Source organism: Sphaerodactylus townsendi, linkage group LG02 (assembly GCF_021028975.2).
Source record: "Sphaerodactylus townsendi isolate TG3544 linkage group LG02, MPM_Stown_v2.3, whole genome shotgun sequence".
Classification (NCBI taxonomy): Eukaryota; Metazoa; Chordata; class Lepidosauria; order Squamata; family Sphaerodactylidae; genus Sphaerodactylus; species Sphaerodactylus townsendi.
Window position 1 is genome coordinate 151,376,439 of NC_059426.1, and position 18,717 is coordinate 151,395,155.

Below are 18,717 nucleotides of genomic sequence, written 5' to 3' on the forward strand. Positions count from 1 at the left end.
TTACTGGAAGTATGCAGAGAATGAACAATTAAGATGCAAGGGAACTCAATACCATCCTTGAAGACTAAAATTAAATGCTGTTTGAAAATAAAAGGTAACAGGCTATTTCTTTGGGAAATAGAAAGATATGCTTAGGATAAGGATTACTGCTTCCTTCTTTCACTTTTGGGGACTGTTTAATTAATAGCTTGCATGATATCTGTATGCATGTATTCAAGTGCGTAATTTTTTTTGGTGCAAAAAACATTTTCTAAATAAAGCTGCCATGACAGTGGTCAGTGAAATGTCTGCCTTTGCATTGAACTTCCTGCATTTCAGTTATGTGATGTGCCTCCAAAATAATTCTCTTTTGGAGGACTTCTAGTGAAATGTCGTTTCACTCTGGTTGAACCTTTGAGTGCTCCCAAAACTACACATTCCTGATAGAGGCTATTTTGCCAGGTGCAGAGCAAGTTTTTCTTAGCTCTCACCTTCCCAGATATTGGAAAACTTAAATTTGACGGGTGGACTAGAAGGGTTTGGATTTTAGACCCACTAGTTCTGAAAATATCCAGGATCAGCAGCGTGAGTGAGCTGGAGTGCCTTTAGGAATAGCCTGATCTCCACTCTTGTGTTTTTCTCCTTGTTAATCTTTCCGTATCTTCTTTATTTCTTCCTTTTCTTTATCTCTTTTTTATTGTCATGTTTGGTCAAGTTTTCTTATTTTTATTCTTTTAACTTTCTTTTCCTTCACTGTAATTCTTTGTTCATACAATAAAAATTATTTGGAGAAAAAAACAAAGTAACTCTCTTTTGGCCCTTCTGTCTGTTCTGCTCCCAGTCATGCAGGACCTACTCTGTTTGGTTCCCTGCATTCAGCTGATGTGTCTGTGCAAAGTACCATCAACTCAACTTTTGATGACCCCAGCAAGGGTCTCTTGAGGCAAACAGAGATGGCTTGCTATTACCTTCCTCTGCAAAGCCTTCCTTGGTGATCTCCCATACAAGTTGAACCTGGTTAGCTTCCAAGATCTGATGGAATAGGGCTAGCTCAGTGGTTCTCAACCTGTGGGTCACAATCACTTTGGGGGTCGAACAACCCTTTCACAGGGGTCGCCTAAGACTCTGTGCATCAGTGTTCTCCATCTGTAAAATGGATAAATGTTAGGGTTGGGGGTCACCACAACATGAGGAACTGTATTAAAAGGGTTGCGGCATTAGGAAGGTTGAGAACCACTGGGCTCGACCATACTGCCTTCTCTCCTCATTCAGGTTACACACCTACACAAACACTGTTTCCCTTGAGGAAAAGACTACATTTCATACAGCATCTACATGATGAAACAAAATGTCAACTGGGAGGCAGTACTGCGGGGGGGGGGGAGGGGGGCATCTAATCCCCAGGTGATCAGTGCTGTCAAAATTGACAGCACTGTTTATTTTCCTGTCAGCGGTAATCCAATTGGAGCATCTCAGGATATCTAGACTGAGATTTTCAGTCTGTACATAATTAAAAAGACAGATAATTCTTAACAGTGGCAACTTGAAAACACAAATATTTCAGCCATTTTTATACATGAAATAACACCCCCCCCCCCCCATCAGAGTTAGAAGTTACCTCTCATCTACTGAAGGCTCTTTTTGCTGCAGATGAGGTTTGATTCCAAACATTGGTCTGATGTTGGTTGATAAGGCTTTGATGGTGTAAATAAATTCATTTTCTCTTGTGACGTCACTGTCATATCCTAGTAAAATATTCATAATCACAAGGTCTATTGGGACTAAGAAGTTACTTAATTGTTTTACTTATATTCAGAGTATCAGAGACAAAGAAAAAATACTACTTCAAGAAGTATCTTAAGAATTAGAGTGGTACCTCGAAAATCGCCTATAATCCGTCCGGAGATTATTGCCGATTTCCGAAAATGGCGTATTTTGAGGGACGCGGTTTGCGCATGCGCGAATGCCATTAGCACACAAGCAACGCCGCTAGTGCACACACAACACCGTTTGCGTACGCGCAATGGCATTTGCGTGCCCTCGGCAGCCGCAAAAATTCAAGGCAGCTGACGATTTTCGAGTGCGGAAATCGGAACCTGGCAATTGTCGATTACTGAAATCAATGATTATCGAAGGCGTCGATTTTCGAGGTACCACTGTATAATATATGTAAACCAATAAACACACACTAAACTTCAAAAATTTGCTTGGAAAATTGGGATTCAGACCATAGAAGTTGGACTTTTATTAACTATTTCCAAGCCTACAGGAAACTGCCCTCTCAAATAAATATATCTTAATTATATGACTTACCTCCATCTTCCTCAGAATCTAGATCAGATTCTTCACTGTCACATTGCCTGCTTTCTCGATGGCCCTCCATCTCATGGGTCCACAGCATTAAAGATGTGTCTCCACCTCCAACACTGACCAGTAAACTGTCATCATGAGTCCAACGAACATTTGTTACATGTGTACTATGAGCCACGTATCTCTTAAATTTCCCATATTTTCCCTAAGTATGAAAATACAAAAAACAACTATTAATATTTTATTCAAACTAAAATGAACACAAAATGTTCACAAAAACAAAATGACTGACTATACAACGTTGTGTTATTACCCTTAAAAAAACCATTGAGATTGTATGTATCTATTTGTGAAGAGAAAGCTGGCTTAGCTAATATCATGATGCCTGCTGGGTGATGATAGATATCCTTTGCTGGATGCATACTACAGGTAGCTTCAATTTAAATCCTGTGATCTCTGGCTGAAATACCTTTACATAGCAAGTCTCAAAAAGAGAGACCTTAAACAGTTGCTACTGCTGCTGATTAAACAGGGCAGTACAGAGCTGTATGGTCTAAAGGTTTGTTTCCATTTAACTCACGTAAATGGGCATGCATTATTAATGTGACTACTATTATTATTATTATTATTATTATTATTATTATTATTATTATTATTTATTAATTATTATATTTATAAACCTCCCCTGAAGGGACTAGAACAATGTGTGCGCAAAGAATGAAAGTTGATGTTGATCTCAATCTTCCGTTATATTTGTGTGTTCCAAAGTTCTTCCAAAAAGCTGAGGAAACTTTCTAACTCCAACTTGGTTCTCTCAAGCACTTTGTAAGGCAGGTTACATTAAGAGACAGCGACTGACTTAAAGTTACCAAATACCCAGCTTGCTTCAGGCATGTTTTGAATCAAGATCTTTCAAGCCCCAGCAACAAATAAGGGGTGATTCAGATACAGTGTAATATGTAATGACTCACAAATATGTGGAATTACCATAGATAATCTTCACATTTGATATGAAACAATATAAAAACTCGATGGTGTTGATCACTGGCAGAGCTCTTTCACATATGCAAATCATTAACTGATGCTGTGTTCATTGAGAGATGAGAATACATGTATGATTTTGAAATATGAATATGGTAGGGCTTTGTTATTTAACATTTGTAACTCTCGTTACACAATCATTACATATTTACTTACTTTGGCAGGGTATCGGAAGAGTTTTACAAATCCAAAATCATCTCCTGTTGCCAAGACTGAACCATCACTGGCGAGGCATGAAGCAGTTACATCCGTGACTTCTCCAATTATTGGCCAGATTCCTTCACAGCAGGAGCCTAAAACACTGGTCCATGATATCCAGGAAATCTTTTCTGCCTACAAAAATAGCCTGTTTGAGACAGGATACTTATCCATAGTTATACATCTGACCTGAAAACAAATATCACAGTCCTAGAAGCGCTTGCAGTAAGCACAGTTACATCTTAGAGGAATTTATTTTTAATCGTTTGTGTTGTAACTGTCTTCTTGACTAACTCGAGTAAGTTCAGCTGAAATTCAGGGTCTGAACATCACGCATATATCCAAGAACCTGCTGCTGTTTGCTCTGCCCAAATGGTTCTTTGCCTCTGTGCTTTTATCTGGTTAACATTTCAACATTCAAAGCACTTCACAAAGCACTCCACATTGTACCCTTCACAGCAACCTTGCAAGGCAATATTATCGTCCCAAACCTGCAATGTGGGGTAATAATATTGCTTTGAAAGGTTGTTGTAAAGGGTACAAGGCCAAGGAGTAGCTTGCCTAAATGCACCTGGTGAATTCACGGGAGAAACCACAAGAAGAAAATCTGCACTCCTTAATGCTCCGTGTTCTTGTATCTATTTGTCTGACTTTGGGGGTAAGATAGGATGGGACAGAGTTATTTATAAGGAAATCTCGAAGATTATTGTGAACCTAGGGACTTTAGCAAAAGGGAGTTCACGTTGTTCTTTTGCAGTTTGCACACCGCCATTACCTCTCTCTCTCTCTCTTACTTCCCGGCATAAAAGACAATCAGTGTTCTGGCAAGTGTACAGTGCAATATTCAAAACTTTTCTTTAATAGTTCATCTTCTTTATGTCAATATATCAATCTATCAATAGACTGATATATCAATCTACTGATACTGATCTATTGATCTACTGATAGATTGATATATCAATATATTGATAAGATTAAGGATAAAAATAAAAGATTATATTAAAAATTAAAGCAAACATGTGTGATAGAGAACCCATGAGACATTGCCCCCTCCCACTGGATGCAAGCAAAAAGCTGGCTGATGGATAAATCCTGCCCTGCTGCAAAAAGGGTAGTGGGTAATAATGTCGAATGTGCCCCAAAACAAGACTCCCTGGCCAATTCGGGAACCTCACCATGTGTGAATAGCCTGTGATAGGTGAGTTATGAAATAGCAGCAGCAGATGGGTCCCATACAGTTTAAATCAAGCAACATTTTACCATCTAGAAAAAACCACGCTAAATTATGAAGTGTTACCACGTAAGTTTTATTATATAGCAATATTCACTTACTTCAAAGGAAGTCTCTGTCTACTCATTTACACCATTAAAGCTCTCACAGATTTAATCTAAGCTGTTCCCAATTAACTCTATTTTTAAAATTTTTTAATTAATTTTTTACAAATGGGAAACATTATTATCTCCTTTGGTGCTAGAAAGCTGTACAGATCAACATCCTTGTTCAAAGGATAAGTATTTGAAAACTGCATAAAAGACAAAAAGCTACTTCAACAAATGTGTAGTTTCAGCCTGACAACCCAATTAAATTGTAAGTAACCTTACCTCTGAATTTGGAATGGTTTGTTTTTTTCCTCGAGGAGCTTCAAAAAATAACTGTTCCTTAGCACCAGTGTTGACTTGTAAAAGTTTGCCTGAAAAAAATGCCCATGTTGCTTATGGTTAACACCAATTAGAATACCTTATGCAAGGCTTTTACCTCAACAGAATATTCAATATTTTCCTACAACTGTTTTGGGGAGCATTTTATTGCAACCCTTAGAATTTATATTTATTTATTAAAATATTTCTATCCCATCCACCCCGGATAAGGCCTGGTAGAAGTCACCAGTAGCATTTTTTTAAAAAAAAAACAAAACCCTAGCTGTATATTTTTAATCTATTTTATTTGATGTGTTTTATCAAAGTTTATAAGCTACCTTAAGCTTTACAAGGAAGAAAGATGGCTAAATAAATTTTAAAGAATCAGATAAATATACCTGTGAATGTCGTACGAAAATTGCAACTTCTCTAAATATTCACACACAGCCACCGAGTTATATAAATAGATACAAAGTTAAATATATTTACCTCTTTCATCCCAATCCATGTGCGTTATGTAGCTGGAAGATCCCTTGCAAATTCCAACCCGCTTACTGCTCATTACGTTGTAAATATCTACAAAGCTGTCATACGATGCTACAGCTAAGTATTTTCCAGCACCTAAAATACAACGGTAAAAAGATGAACACTTAATATTGCATAACTCTGGTTTCTCACATGTGCATCTCAGGATTTCCTCCTTTCATAGTATGTTCTTGCCTTTAAAAATACTTGGGCTGATTGTGTGTCAATATGCATCCAAGTTAATGTTACATATGTAAGCACGGATATACGCTTTCACCAAATTCAGTACGATTTAGAAACGTGGAAAAAACAGCCCACAATTCCAAGAGAAAGAAACACCCAGTGCAGGAAATGTGCAATGTATTAGCCCTCCTAGCAGTAAGAACAAAATGAAACAGACAGGAAAACGACTGTTGTGACAACGGCCCTTCCTGCTCAAAGCAAATAAAAAGTTTTGAGGGACGAAATAAAATGTTTCTTCTGAGGAGTTCCGCATGGTTTTCAGCCCAAAACATTTTACTTCCTCCCTCAAAACATTTTATTTGAATGTTGTTCCCTGGTGATCTCTCTATGAAAATAATTTTCTGGAAGTGTTTCTTTTGTGGAACCGTTTTCACTTGCTGTGAGAACCTCTTTGAAATGTTCTGCAGTCCACTCTGGACTGTCAGCACCATATTCTGTGAGCTTGCGCCGGCAATCTCACGCTGTATTTACGTCATTTAAGGTTTTTTCAGGGGGCCATGTCTACGTAGCTATGTGGACACGTCCCCTAGAGACTTGCTGCACAAGGCTTTGAAGCCTCATAGCATCAACTGTACAAATCTGTAAAAAAAATCAGAATGGTCTGTACAAAACCCCAAGATAGCAGCCAGGAAGCATTTTTGAATGTGGACATAACATTTTGCAAACATTTGCAAAATGTTTTCAGGGGCTTGCATGGAAAGGGCCAACGACTTACTTAAATACCAATTACTTTCTAAGAGTAATTTATAAAGGGAGCACTTTGGAAAAATAATAAGAGCTGGGTGGCCAAAAACCCTTGGACTTTCAGGGCCTCCCAAAAACTTCTAAAGGTGATGCTCAACTTGCCTTTCCAGAGAGTTGGTTCCACAAGTTATGATTTATTATTAAAAAGGCCAGGTTCTTGTGGAGGCCAAGCAGGCAAACTTAAACAGGGAAAGGAACCAGAAGACTGTAATTGGTGCATGGGAACATATACAAAGCGATTATAACAACTTCACTTGCCAGAACAATATCAAATATTCTACACCTTCCATTTTGTGTGCAGAGGAGTGGTGCGGGGCAGAACTTGGCTGGGAGTATTGCACTAAAGACAAAATGCAGTTGCAGCATGTTTGTTGGATTATGGCAAGGCCACAAGAGAAGGCATTTACAGATATTGAGACTTTCCCCTTGTTATATAGTGTGACTTTATAGGAATAATGAGAAATGGTGCCTTACCAGGGGAAAATCGTATCTCTGAAACAACATCCTTTCTGTGATGAAAGGAAACAAGATCCTCCAGGGTGTCTGCATTTACCATCAAAAAACTTCCATCATTGAGACCTACTGCCAGTGCCTTCCCATCTGGAGAAAAACAGCAACATCGTCCGCCTGACAAATTCAAATAGACACATTTCAGTTTTAATCACAGCATCAAAACCCAAGATTTGGCTAGTAAATATTTAACATTTATGTTGTAGTTTCAAATGTTTTGTGTATATCATCTCAGTGATCCTTAAAACCACCTTGGAAAGCAGGGCAATCAATTCAATAACCTTTACCACCAAATTGAGGGGGGCTACGGTTGAGATTGAAGTGCTTTTCTTAAGGCCAACTGGTGAGTCCTCGATCCAGCACTCATAGTATTAACCACTATACTATACGTGTCCAATTGCTATATGAAGAGCAGTTCTCCACCACTGCTGCCTCTGTGAGTCCCTAGCTCACAGGATCATGTCGAACCGGGGCAAAGCTATAAGGGGCAAGGGTGCACTGTGCACTGGGTGCACCCCTGGGAAGGGGGTGGAAAATTTTCCACCCCAACCCCTCCCCTCCACACCTCTCCACTTACCTTAGTTCAGCCTGGAAAAGTTCAGGCTGGGAAAGTGGCCTGTTCAATTCAGGCTGAAAGTGGCCTGTTGGGAACTACACTTCCCAGGTGACCTTGTGAGTCCCAAGCTAGGGGCGAGCAGAGTCCACCCCGGGTGCAGTTTGGCCCAGTTATGCCTCTGCATTGAACAAAGTTTGGAGAGGAGACGTCTGAAGGAGTATATGATTGGAGTCTATAGAATTATGCATGGGGTAGAAAATGTCAATAGAGAGAAATTTTTCTCTCTTTCTCACAATACTAAAACTAGGGGGATACATTGAAAATGCTGGAGGGAAGAATTAGGACTAATAAAAGGAAACATTTCTTCATGCAACACGTGATTGGTGTTTGGAATATGCTGCCACAGGAGATGGTGATAGCCACTAACCTGGATAGCTTTAAAAGGGGCTTGGACAGATTTATGGAGGAGAAGTCGATCTATGGCTACCAGTCTTGATCCTCCTGAGATTGCAAATGCCTTAGCAGACCAGGTGCTTGGGAGCAACAGCCGCAGAAGGCCATTGCTTTCACATCCTGCATGTGAGCTCCCAAAGGCATCTGGTGGGCCACTGTGAGTAGCAGAGTGCTGGACTAGATGGACTCTGGTCTGACCAGCAGACTGTTTCGTATGTTCTTAAGTCGTGGGGCGGGGATGGTCGGAATTTTGAAAAGGCACCACTTTTCAAAAATATGTTTAAGGGGAGAAGTTGGTCTCACACTGTCATTAGCTACACCACTGAGTAAAACCCCTCCCTTCCTAGAGACTCTCTAGTGCCAAGTTCAGGTTGGGGGGAGGGGCGCACAATTCATACCCCTGGTGCCAGTTTCAGCAGATATGTCCCTGCCCTTCTGCCATAGAAAACTCATTTGCTCTGACAAGTAGGCATCTTCACTGGGGTACTCTATTTCAGTATTACACTTTTAAATGCTTAGATCTGCTTATATTTTGATTTTCAAAAACATACCAAACTTAACAATTCAGATAAATACAAGGAAAAATAGCCATTTACCCTTCTTCAGTTTTCTAACAGCTAGCATGCAATGGCTTGGAGAAAGATCCCATATTCTTAAGGTTTTATCATCACTCACAGTGGCACAAATAGGTAAATGAGGATGGGTAGCTAAGCCCCAAACTTCTCCTTCCATGTGACCCTGTAAAAAAAATCAATTTCATTTGGTCGTCTTGCCATACTATGGAGGCCTGGACAAAACTGGAGAGAACAGCCAACACCCAAATTGTCAACACCTTGTAGGCCTTCTTCAGAGCCACCTCATTCTTCCTATCTAAATAGCCTTTTAGAACATTTCCACCATCTTTAGATAAGATTGCCTTAGAATGGAGAGCAAGTCTGGGGCATCAACCAAAGGCACCTTAAGGTCTTCCACAGCCTCCTCAGCAAGAGTATAAAATTTCTTTGTCACCATGCCCTGAGAGTTACTGGTGCCTGGTAAAGGCCACTCCCCATTTATCACCTTATCAAAACAGTCAGGAAAAGGGCAGCCTGAAATGGGCTTTACTGGTTGTTTGAAAGCTTTGTTATCTAACAGAGCTAAGAATCTTCATTAGTAACATTGGCATCTTTAAATTGATGGATGGATATTATGACTTTCCTCAACAGGTGCTGAAAAGGCTCCACAGAGAATAATCTGGACAACTGCTGTTGAGCAGTCACCTTTTTCTCTATCAGAGGAGATAGAAACAGCCTCAGACCTAATAGACAGTTCATCTCTGCCTCCATTTCAGCTTCCACAGGCTCAAGGTGCTTGGTCTTTCTAAGCGCCTTTTAATGGTGCCTGAGTGAAGAAGCCAATCTCACCGATCCAGAGTCCTCCCTGTTGCTTGGAGCAGAAGCATCTGAGTGGTAAAGTCTTTTAGCAGGCAGTGGCTCAGTTGTAGCCTGGATATTTTCAACCCCCGCAGTTTCTGCTCATGGGGAGGGGGGCCATTTTGTTCCAAGACACCTTTGCTGTAGCTTGATAAAGCCCGGAATGTAGTAGGCTGGCCATTCACCCCCCTTGTAAAGCCTGCGGGCCTCAGATGAGCTGTGGTAGGGCCCAGGACATCACCTAGGGAGGGGGCATCCACTTGTTTGGCAGGTCAGGAGCCGGAAAAACAGGTGGGCAAGATGGTGCCATTTTCAGAAGCTCCAATGTCGTAAAGCCCAGGGAGAAGGCATTTCCTGCCTAAACTTATTGTCAATGCAAAGGAACTCCAGAGGGGCCCAGTCCAATTTCTCCTGCTATCCCCAAAGTAGATACCAGACCCGGGACAAAATTCAGTGTCTTGCCAGCTTTTTCAGCCCTTCCTCTGTTTGGCGCAGCCACTCTGGAGTGGGACCTGAGGCAGTGACAGAATAGCAGGAGCTGGGAGGTCACTGGATGCACCAAGGAGTCCAGATTGCATTTCAGCAGGGCTTAAGGAGGTTTCTTTAGGTAAGGATTGTCCTGCCTGCAAAGCCTTAGTGAGGCTCAGAGGGGGAACTTCCCCTTTTTGAGAGTCAGAGCAAGCCAGAGACAAGCAAAAACATGAACAAATTGTTTATATTCACCTGAACCAGCAAAGTTATTGGACCACTTTTATCTACTTCCAGTATTTCACCATTCTTCGTACCCACTAAAATATGACCATGTCCCAATGATATGGCACGTATAGAAGGGTTATCTTCTAAAAGGAGACCTAAGCAAGAGAGAGTTTTAAAGAATATAACATTACGCTGAGAAATAAGCCCACATTTTAACTACGTTATTAGAGCCATTTGACACACTACATTGGAGATCTGTTGCTACATCTCCAAAGAATGTTTTTCTACCCTAAAAAGTGGGGGGAGAGGGGTTCGACATTAGGGCTGAAGTTCTGTTGGGGAATTAACACTTTCTCCCTTCCACCATGTTTCTTATCGGGACCAGCAGCAGCCCAGAAGTGTCATTACAGATGGAAAAGATCTTTGCCTGTCTCCTTTCCTTAACAGGGCTAAATGAAACCCTTGGTAGGTTTAAAGCAGGGACACAGATCAGTGGAAGCAGCAGAACCCCTCATGCAGTGCTGCATCTCAATTTAAATAGCACTCCCCTGGCTTTTTAGGGTCAAAAACACATTAGCAACATCCCTTCCTTTCCTGCATCTCATATGATCTGCCTGCATTCACAGAATCATCACTGCTGTCATTTCATCCAAGAAAGATAATAGAAGTTACTGTTTGTTTAGCTGAGAATTAATGCTTCAGAAACTACTTCGAGCCTGTCAAGTGGAGGCTGGCGTAGAGACCACACTCATCACATTACGTAGTAGGCCACTTCACTATGCACAGCATTTAGAACAGAGACCTTCTCACTTCCTCACACTGTGCGAGAAAACTGTCACTGAACCAAAATACTAAAATTCAAATGTATAAGCCACGAAAGTAGATATGACAAACCACCTTTGGAGCCAGGGGCCAAGGCAGCTCTTTTGATGGCATATGTTTTGAGGCATCGTTCAAAGGTATCGTCCCAGAGAGCTACTACTCCATCCTTGCCTCCAGTGACAAATCCCTGAAAAAAATATTCGAAAATGAACAGCAAGAATATTGTACATTGTAATTTCTATTGGTGTCTTCTTTAAATGTGATTATTGTTCAGCTTTCAACCCTGAAGAACACGCATGTTGTTATTCTGCTTACTGTCTGTGGTGGAAATATATGCATAGTTACTTTGGATGGTGTAAGGGTTACATAGAAGATTACATAGTGTGCGGGCCCTCCTAAATTTCTGCAGGTGTGAAGGGATTTCCATCAACCCTGTTTCCTAGGAGAGACCTCCAATCCCCTCCAAGCTATTCCTTGGGATCCACACATTCCCCAGAAGAAGCATTTCATGTTATGTTTTAGAATGTTGCAGGAGGGAGGAATTGGCAAAAATTGCAATGCTCCCATTATCATGGAAATCTAGGTGGGATCCAAACCAGTACAGAAAAGTGGGATGAATATAGACTACCACACTGACATTCAGCGGTGTTTTCAGCTTCATCTGAAATTTGTTATACGTATTGTCGAAGGCTTTCACGGCCCGAATCACTGGGGTGATGTGTGGTTTCTGGGCTGTGTGGCCGTGTTCTAGCAGCATTCTCTCCTGACATTTCGCCTGCATCTGTGGTTGGCATCTTCAGATCCTCCGAAGATGATCCTCTGAAGATGCTAGCCACAGATGCAGGCGAAACGTCAGGAGAGAATGCTGCTAGAACACGGCCATACAGCCCAGAAACCACACAGCACCCCAATTTGTTATATGTTCAATTCCAGTCCTCCAGAACTGACAGACCAACTTCATTACACCAAAAAATTACTCCGTAGTTTTACATTTAATTGTGCCTTTCAAATCTGTTCATTTCATCATTATAAAAAACCACTCATATTATTTTGTTTGTTTATTTAGAAAATTTCTAGCTAGGTTTTCTAGCAAAGCTACACTCAGGGAAGTTTACAAAATGGATTTAAAAACTGTTAAATACAAAACAACCCCCCCCCCACCCCCCCATGCACACACACAAATCTCACTGAAAAATAAGGTAGCAGAAGAACAATTTATTAAAAAAAAAATAGCAATAGATATTAGACCCTGCAGTCATAAGTGGGGATTCAAAGAATCTGTGCGTCCTAGTGACCTTAGGCAACATTATAAATCCCTTTTGAAACTTGCAAGAACAATTTGTGAAATGGCACAATGGTCTGTTGTTTATAGAAAAAATAGTGGGATATCTCTCTTTGAATACAAGCCCTCAGGCATACATAAATTAGCACTCTGGATCCTGACTATTTATTTTCAAGTATTAATGATTCATATCCAGTATAAGCCGCTTACTTTTTCTAGTGCGTGCATGCTGAATACTGGGCCATCGTGTGCTTTCACAGTTTTAATAAGGAACAGATCTCTCCATATACACACATCTCCAGTAGATGTTCCAGAGAAAGACATCTCCTCTGTCCAGCCATACACAGCACACATCATTGTATCAATCTTTCCCATTGGGCCTACATAGCCCTTTTTCCCAATGAGTCCACCTCCTTGATTAAAATAAAAACACATCATTATGTATACACTTGAACACAGATGTGTAGATGACCAAAGCATTTTTATCCAGGGCTATTTATCATTTAAACAGTGCAATCCATGGGGGAAGGTGGGGGAGGAAGCTTTATGGAAGCAGCATGACTCCGGCACTGATGCAAGCATCACTTACACTGGTGCTGAGGAGTGGTGCTGAGGCAGATAAGTGGCAGTGCAACTGTATCAGCATGCAGCTCCAGTGCAGGTCTTGAACCAGTTCAAAAGGGTGTGTTGCCAGGGGTGGGGCCTGTGATAGTTGCCTTCCTAAGGGATGGGAAAGCCTACTTGTCTTGTCACAAACTTACGCTTGCCAAAACTGTGGTATTTCCCACTGGGATCCATAATAAGAAGTTATCAAGCAACCCTCTCCCTTCTTTATATCCATTGTGCCCTTGATAATTTTTCCCATCACTTGTAAATCAAGCTTGTTTGACTCTAAAACTGTTCCTAAACAAACAGTTATGGCACACTTAGCAAGTGCATCCACACTTGGGCAACACCATCTTTTTCATCGCAGCAGCCCAATGGGGCAATGGACCATCCCACCCCACTGACTGCAAAGGATGGAAGCATCTCCTGGTGATAGCTGCCTGGCCCTAGGTCACTCGAGACCACCATCTCTGGTAAAGGGCAGCCACAACATTCAGTCCATGAGAGGTCGAGACACAAGGGAAGGGTGGAGGAACATTGGGCGTCATCAGCTGTCAACCAATAGTCACTGTTGTCAAGGACCAGTAATCCAGCACCTATGGATGCTTCCCCAGCAGCAGTCCCCTCAACTGCCCCGCTGCAGTTCCAATTCACTGGCTGAGCGCCGGCCTCCCTGAATCCCTATCACCAACAACAGGAATTTGCCTACCGAGATGACAGACATCATGGCAGCCAGGGAGGGACCGGTGCCATTCATAGCCACATCATGAGCAACCATCTACACCATCAGGGTATGCGTAGGCATGGGGACAATGATCTGATCAGATGGTATGGTGTAGGCAACAGAACTGCATATTCAACTGGCTGAATGTATGCTCAATGACCATTTGCATTGTGTGGTGGGCCTGGTTTTAGATGGCTCTGTCACTCAGCTTGTCATGGCTATAGGGGATCAGCAGGTATGGAAGGAGCTGGCAACCACAGTCACCTGTCAGTGAGTGTCCAGTTTTGAGGGTGTCTCATGTCCCACTAATCACCCAGTTGCCACCCATTGCCCTTCAGTCACTTGTGCAGGAGTCATTTGAGGCACTTAGAAACATGGATTTTCCTGGAAAATTTGGCCACAAGTTCTGTGAAAATGAATGGTAGTTACAGGACACCTGGGTGTTGATACTGTAGAAGTTATTCTAATACACCTGTGGATCTTCATGAAGGGCTGTCAGGGCAATGTGGGTGCAGTCCACTGCCCCTACAATGTTGGGGAAGCTGCAGATGGCCTTGCATCCCATATGTATCAGAACAAGGTCCACTTCTGCAGTTGGGAAGTGCGCACGATTGCAGAGGTTGGCCAGCATCATGTCCAGAAACCTATGCAAGCAGTGGCAGGTGGAAGACTGGGAGACCTCCAGGACCTTGGCCACAATCCCCTGGAGTGGTCCTTTTGCAAGAATGCACAGGGACAGGAGGTCCCTCTGAAACATGGAGTGGCTCGGGGAATGGCATCTGGCCTTGGGCTCCAACCTCCTTGCATATCCCCTGTACTGCAGCCCTGTCCAGAAGCAACCGGTCCAGGCAGCTGCTGCCTGAGAGTCAAAGAGTGCTGATCCTTATCCTGTACTGGTGTGTGTGTGGAGCCTTTGCCTCCCCTGCACTGTGATCCAGATGTACGGGGTAGGGAGGAGGTGGATGTGGCAGATGGCCAAGGCATCTCCCCTCTTCTCAGGAGAACATTGCTGGCTCCGAGACATTCACCACACATCCAGGTAAGCAGCCAGCTCTGGGGATCCAGGCACCAAAACAAGCCCTCCTCCCTCCCCATAGCCTGCATGTTCCTGTGAAGGTTCTGCTGCAGACCCACTTCCATCACCCCCCTAAGGTCAAGCCCATGATGATGTCAGACATAGAGGCCCCAGTAGTTTTGGCTCCCAGCTCCCTGCTGCCAGCACCCCCTGGACCTGTCTAGAGGGATTGCCTTCATCAGACTGGATATCTCACAGGGGGTTGCTGTTGACTCCATTTGCCCCATCTGCACTGACCATGGTCTGTGGTGCTTTGTCAAGATCTGCCTGCCCCCCGGGGTTCTGTTTTCTTCTCTGCAGTGGCTCCTGCCTATTGGATTACACATTGGAGTCTATGGTGGATTCCACTTGGGACAAAAACAGTGGTGTGAAAATGGTGTAAAAATGTTATAAACCCTTTTACATCATCTTAAACCATTTTACACCAATTTCACGCTGCTATTTTTGGCCCATGCAGAATCCGCCTTAGTGTTGGCACAAGGTGTCAGTATATTCCCTTTGTGCAAGCAATGGACATTTTGATACACAGAAATCAGTGACTTTTAAAACATGTTAATACTTTATTTTTCTTACCTGCTCTTCGCCAGAACTTTATGTGTTTTATTCCAGCTGTAACAAGTTTATCAGGCATGAAGGGGTTAACCTTAACAACAAAGATCTTATCTTTGCTCCCCCTAAAACAATACACAAAACAGTTTTTCTTTGATACATGGAAAATGATTTCTGCATGGGCATAAAATTAAGACAAACAAAATCTGCAAAATCTGTCCATGTTGAAATGGCAAAATTAAAACATTTAGTAGAGAATGCTCACATAAGCATAATAAGGAATTATCTATTTAACTTTTAAAACCTTGATCAGATATTTCATTTTTATGTTCTATAATACAAAACACAGTAGTGAAACATTCCTTTGAAACTGTCCTAGGCAATGTAACTCTTATAAAAGGGTGTCTATTTTGTTCTATGATTATTTTTGCTTTCACTGGATTGCCTATACAATACACTTGCCTACACAATACAATCCACTTATAGCAGACTCTGAAATACTACTTTAATAGCCAGTCTTAACTATTAAAGGTACCTCTGCTCTGCAAAAGACACACAGCCACCTTATTCTGAATCAAATCATTGGTTCATCATTTATTTATTTATAGACATTTTTATCCCACCCTATAGCCAAAGGTCTCATGCACCTGTCAAGAAAAAACAACCACCTGATTCAGATGGTGTATGGAAAAGCAGAGCTGGGTGTCGTCAGCATACTGATGGAATCTTACTCCAAATCTCCTGATAACCTGATTCCTGAGGGACCCCACAAATGAGTATCCATGGTGTCAAGCATTACAACTCTCGGGTTTCAGCCTTGGAGGCAGGAGGGGAGCCATCACAAAGTGGTGTCCCCAGCTCCCAAGTTCCATAGCCTTTCCAGGAGGACACTGCGGTCAACAGTATCAAAAGATACTATTCAGCTAAAGATACTGGAGAACTATCAGGATTGCATTGCCCCTGTCTTTCTCCTGGAAAAGGTCATCATTCAGGGCGAAAAAGGCAGTTTCAGTTCCATGACTGGAATTTATTTATGCCTGTAGGTGGATGCCCTTCAGACCCAGGGCATGAGGCAGGGAGATATGATCCTGCTTTCCCACTGTACATATGGAGATGGTTCAGTTCAGCTCTGACCAGTTATACTTTCATCCTATTTGAATTATGCTTTAGCTAAATAGTGACATTCCTACCTTACAGCTGAAAGTTTCTCCCCTTTCCTCCAGTCCCAAAGAGCAATAGTGTGATTGTCATCTATTCCAACCGAAGCTAGGCGTTTGCCATCCGCTGTAAAAGGAAATGAATGATGAGAGGGATGCATATGAATTATTATTCTGTATCTAGCAAGATGTAAAAGTATCAAGCAATAAGAGGTATACTGCTGTGAGAAAGAAGCAATGGAGAAATCCCCTCTTACCAGTGAGTGAATTAGCTTCTGCTGCTATCAGCACGCATGTGAAGAGGTAGCGGTGTTGTGCCCTTGCTTGTTAAAAATGGGAACTAATAGAAAGCTCTTCCAAAAACATTGGGCGGGCAGGGGAGAGAGTTATGATATCTAGCATTCAGTTTAAAGAAAACATTTAATCAAAAGCAAAACAGAGTTTGACATGCAGCACTTAATGATTCACTCAGGAATATTATGTTCTTGTAACTACATAATGTTGGACCACTATTCTAATCTAGAATGGCCTTTAGTCTGAGAATTGCCACCTGGAATTATGAGAATCAGATCCACAAGTGTTTTCTTTGTCTTCTTTAGGACTATTAGAGGGGACGAATTGTAAATTTAGCACTTGAGAAGCAAGATTTGGAGTAATCCAGCATGGAACTTAAGGTAGAGATCAATTAACTTCTCACAGGTAGGAATTGATCAGCCTCATCAATGTTTGAAGGTCTGGAGTTATTTCAAAAGTGCCTTAGTGTTGTATCTGGCTCCATATAAACATAGGAGTATAGCTCAAGCCATGAGCTGGAGAATCATTTGTTCCTGGGGGAGAACAAGGATAACTTTGGACAATTGGGCTCAGAACTGGCTGTCAGCCAGTCAGCTCATAAGCAGCTTCCTGTAACCTGTCCCAGAGGTCAGCTCATTACAGGATGGGTGGTCTCCCAATCTACCCCCCCCCCCACATACACACACACCACCCTTTCCTTGTTGTGATCTAAATTAGTATAGGGAGGGAGGGAATGGATTTTTATACCATATGCAATCAAATTTTAATCTGGCAATGTAAATCAAATTGAATGAATACAGGCACCTTGGGATTTTTAAGAATTTTAGATGATTTTACTGATTTGGACTGTTAGCTTGAAATCGTTGTTTTATAGATGTTTCTACAGTTATAAAAGATGTATTTTATGCTCTCTGGATATTGTTAGCTGCCCTGAACCTGGCCTCTGAGCCAGGAAAGGGCGGGATATCAAGCCAAATAAAATTAAAAAATAAATAAAATGAAGATATATAAATATTTACTGACAGAAATATATAAGGACTCTAGTTTCAGAGATGAGAGCGAATGAATACCTGAAAAGTCAACAGCACAAACACCATATTGGTGATAGCCCTTTAAAACAGATAGTGGCTTGATTGTCTCGGTATCCCAAATATGAATTGAGCTGTCCCGACCAACCTTGAATAAAACAGATAGGACAATTATTTCATATTCGGTTATATGTATTTTTAAAAAGAACAATTTTAGTTTATAGTTTATAAACAAAATGAAACAATTAATATAATAGGAGCAATATTACTAACATTTTATTATTTCTTCATAGCCTCTATATTCTAACTAATTTGTCCTCCTTTCAAGGGATTACAACACTCTCTTTAACTTAATTATACAGGGGGGGGATTTAAAATTCCACTAGTTCATCATTATTTTGGCTTTCTGATGTTCTGTGACAGCTGAAATTGAGGAAGAAAGGATATGCTAGGTCAGTGGTGGCAAACCTATGGCACTCCAGATGTTCATGGACTACAATTCCCATCAGCCCCTGCCAGCATGGCCCTGCTGGCAGCGGCTGATGGGAATTGTAGTCCATGAACATCTGGAGTGCCATAGGTTCGCCACCACGGTGCTAGGTCATGGACCAGAGAGGCTCATCATGCTAGGTGGCTAACTTATCAGCTCTGTGAGGCAGCCTAATTGCCACTAAAACAAGAGTTTTCATGGAAAGGAATGACAGTGAAAATGTGGCCATTAGTTTGAATGGTTTATACACAAAGGAGGTAACACCAATGAAAGGCTCCATTGAGGAGGGAGAGGGGAGAGAAACTGAGGGGGAAAGATTTAAAAGCCCGTTTTAAAAAAATCTTAAGACAACTGATAGGAAGAAAATTTGACAGAAATGATTCCT

General features: G+C 41.7%; 1 protein-coding gene across 7 annotated transcripts in view; it reads right to left on the bottom strand.

Annotated features, from left to right (window-relative positions):
* The window catches only part of EML5 (EMAP like 5), a 110,109-nt gene that overhangs the window by 31,815 nt on the left and 59,577 nt on the right, over positions 1 to 18,717 (bottom strand). For all 7 annotated transcript variants that reach the window (XM_048485173.1, XM_048485172.1, XM_048485170.1 and 4 more), the window contains 13 exons: positions 17,885 to 17,990; positions 16,554 to 16,647; positions 15,388 to 15,488; positions 12,620 to 12,822; positions 11,203 to 11,314; positions 10,333 to 10,460; positions 8,794 to 8,935; positions 7,153 to 7,305; positions 5,656 to 5,787; positions 5,131 to 5,219; positions 3,487 to 3,663; positions 2,293 to 2,494; positions 1,598 to 1,724 (listed from right to left, as the gene is read on the bottom strand). In XM_048485173.1, coding sequence (XP_048341130.1) covers positions 1,598 to 1,724; positions 2,293 to 2,494; positions 3,487 to 3,663; positions 5,131 to 5,219; positions 5,656 to 5,787; positions 7,153 to 7,305; positions 8,794 to 8,935; positions 10,333 to 10,460; positions 11,203 to 11,314; positions 12,620 to 12,822; positions 15,388 to 15,488; positions 16,554 to 16,647; positions 17,885 to 17,990 — 1,766 coding nt within the window. The remainder of the gene's footprint in view (positions 1 to 1,597; positions 1,725 to 2,292; positions 2,495 to 3,486; positions 3,664 to 5,130; positions 5,220 to 5,655; positions 5,788 to 7,152; positions 7,306 to 8,793; positions 8,936 to 10,332; positions 10,461 to 11,202; positions 11,315 to 12,619; positions 12,823 to 15,387; positions 15,489 to 16,553; positions 16,648 to 17,884; positions 17,991 to 18,717) is intronic.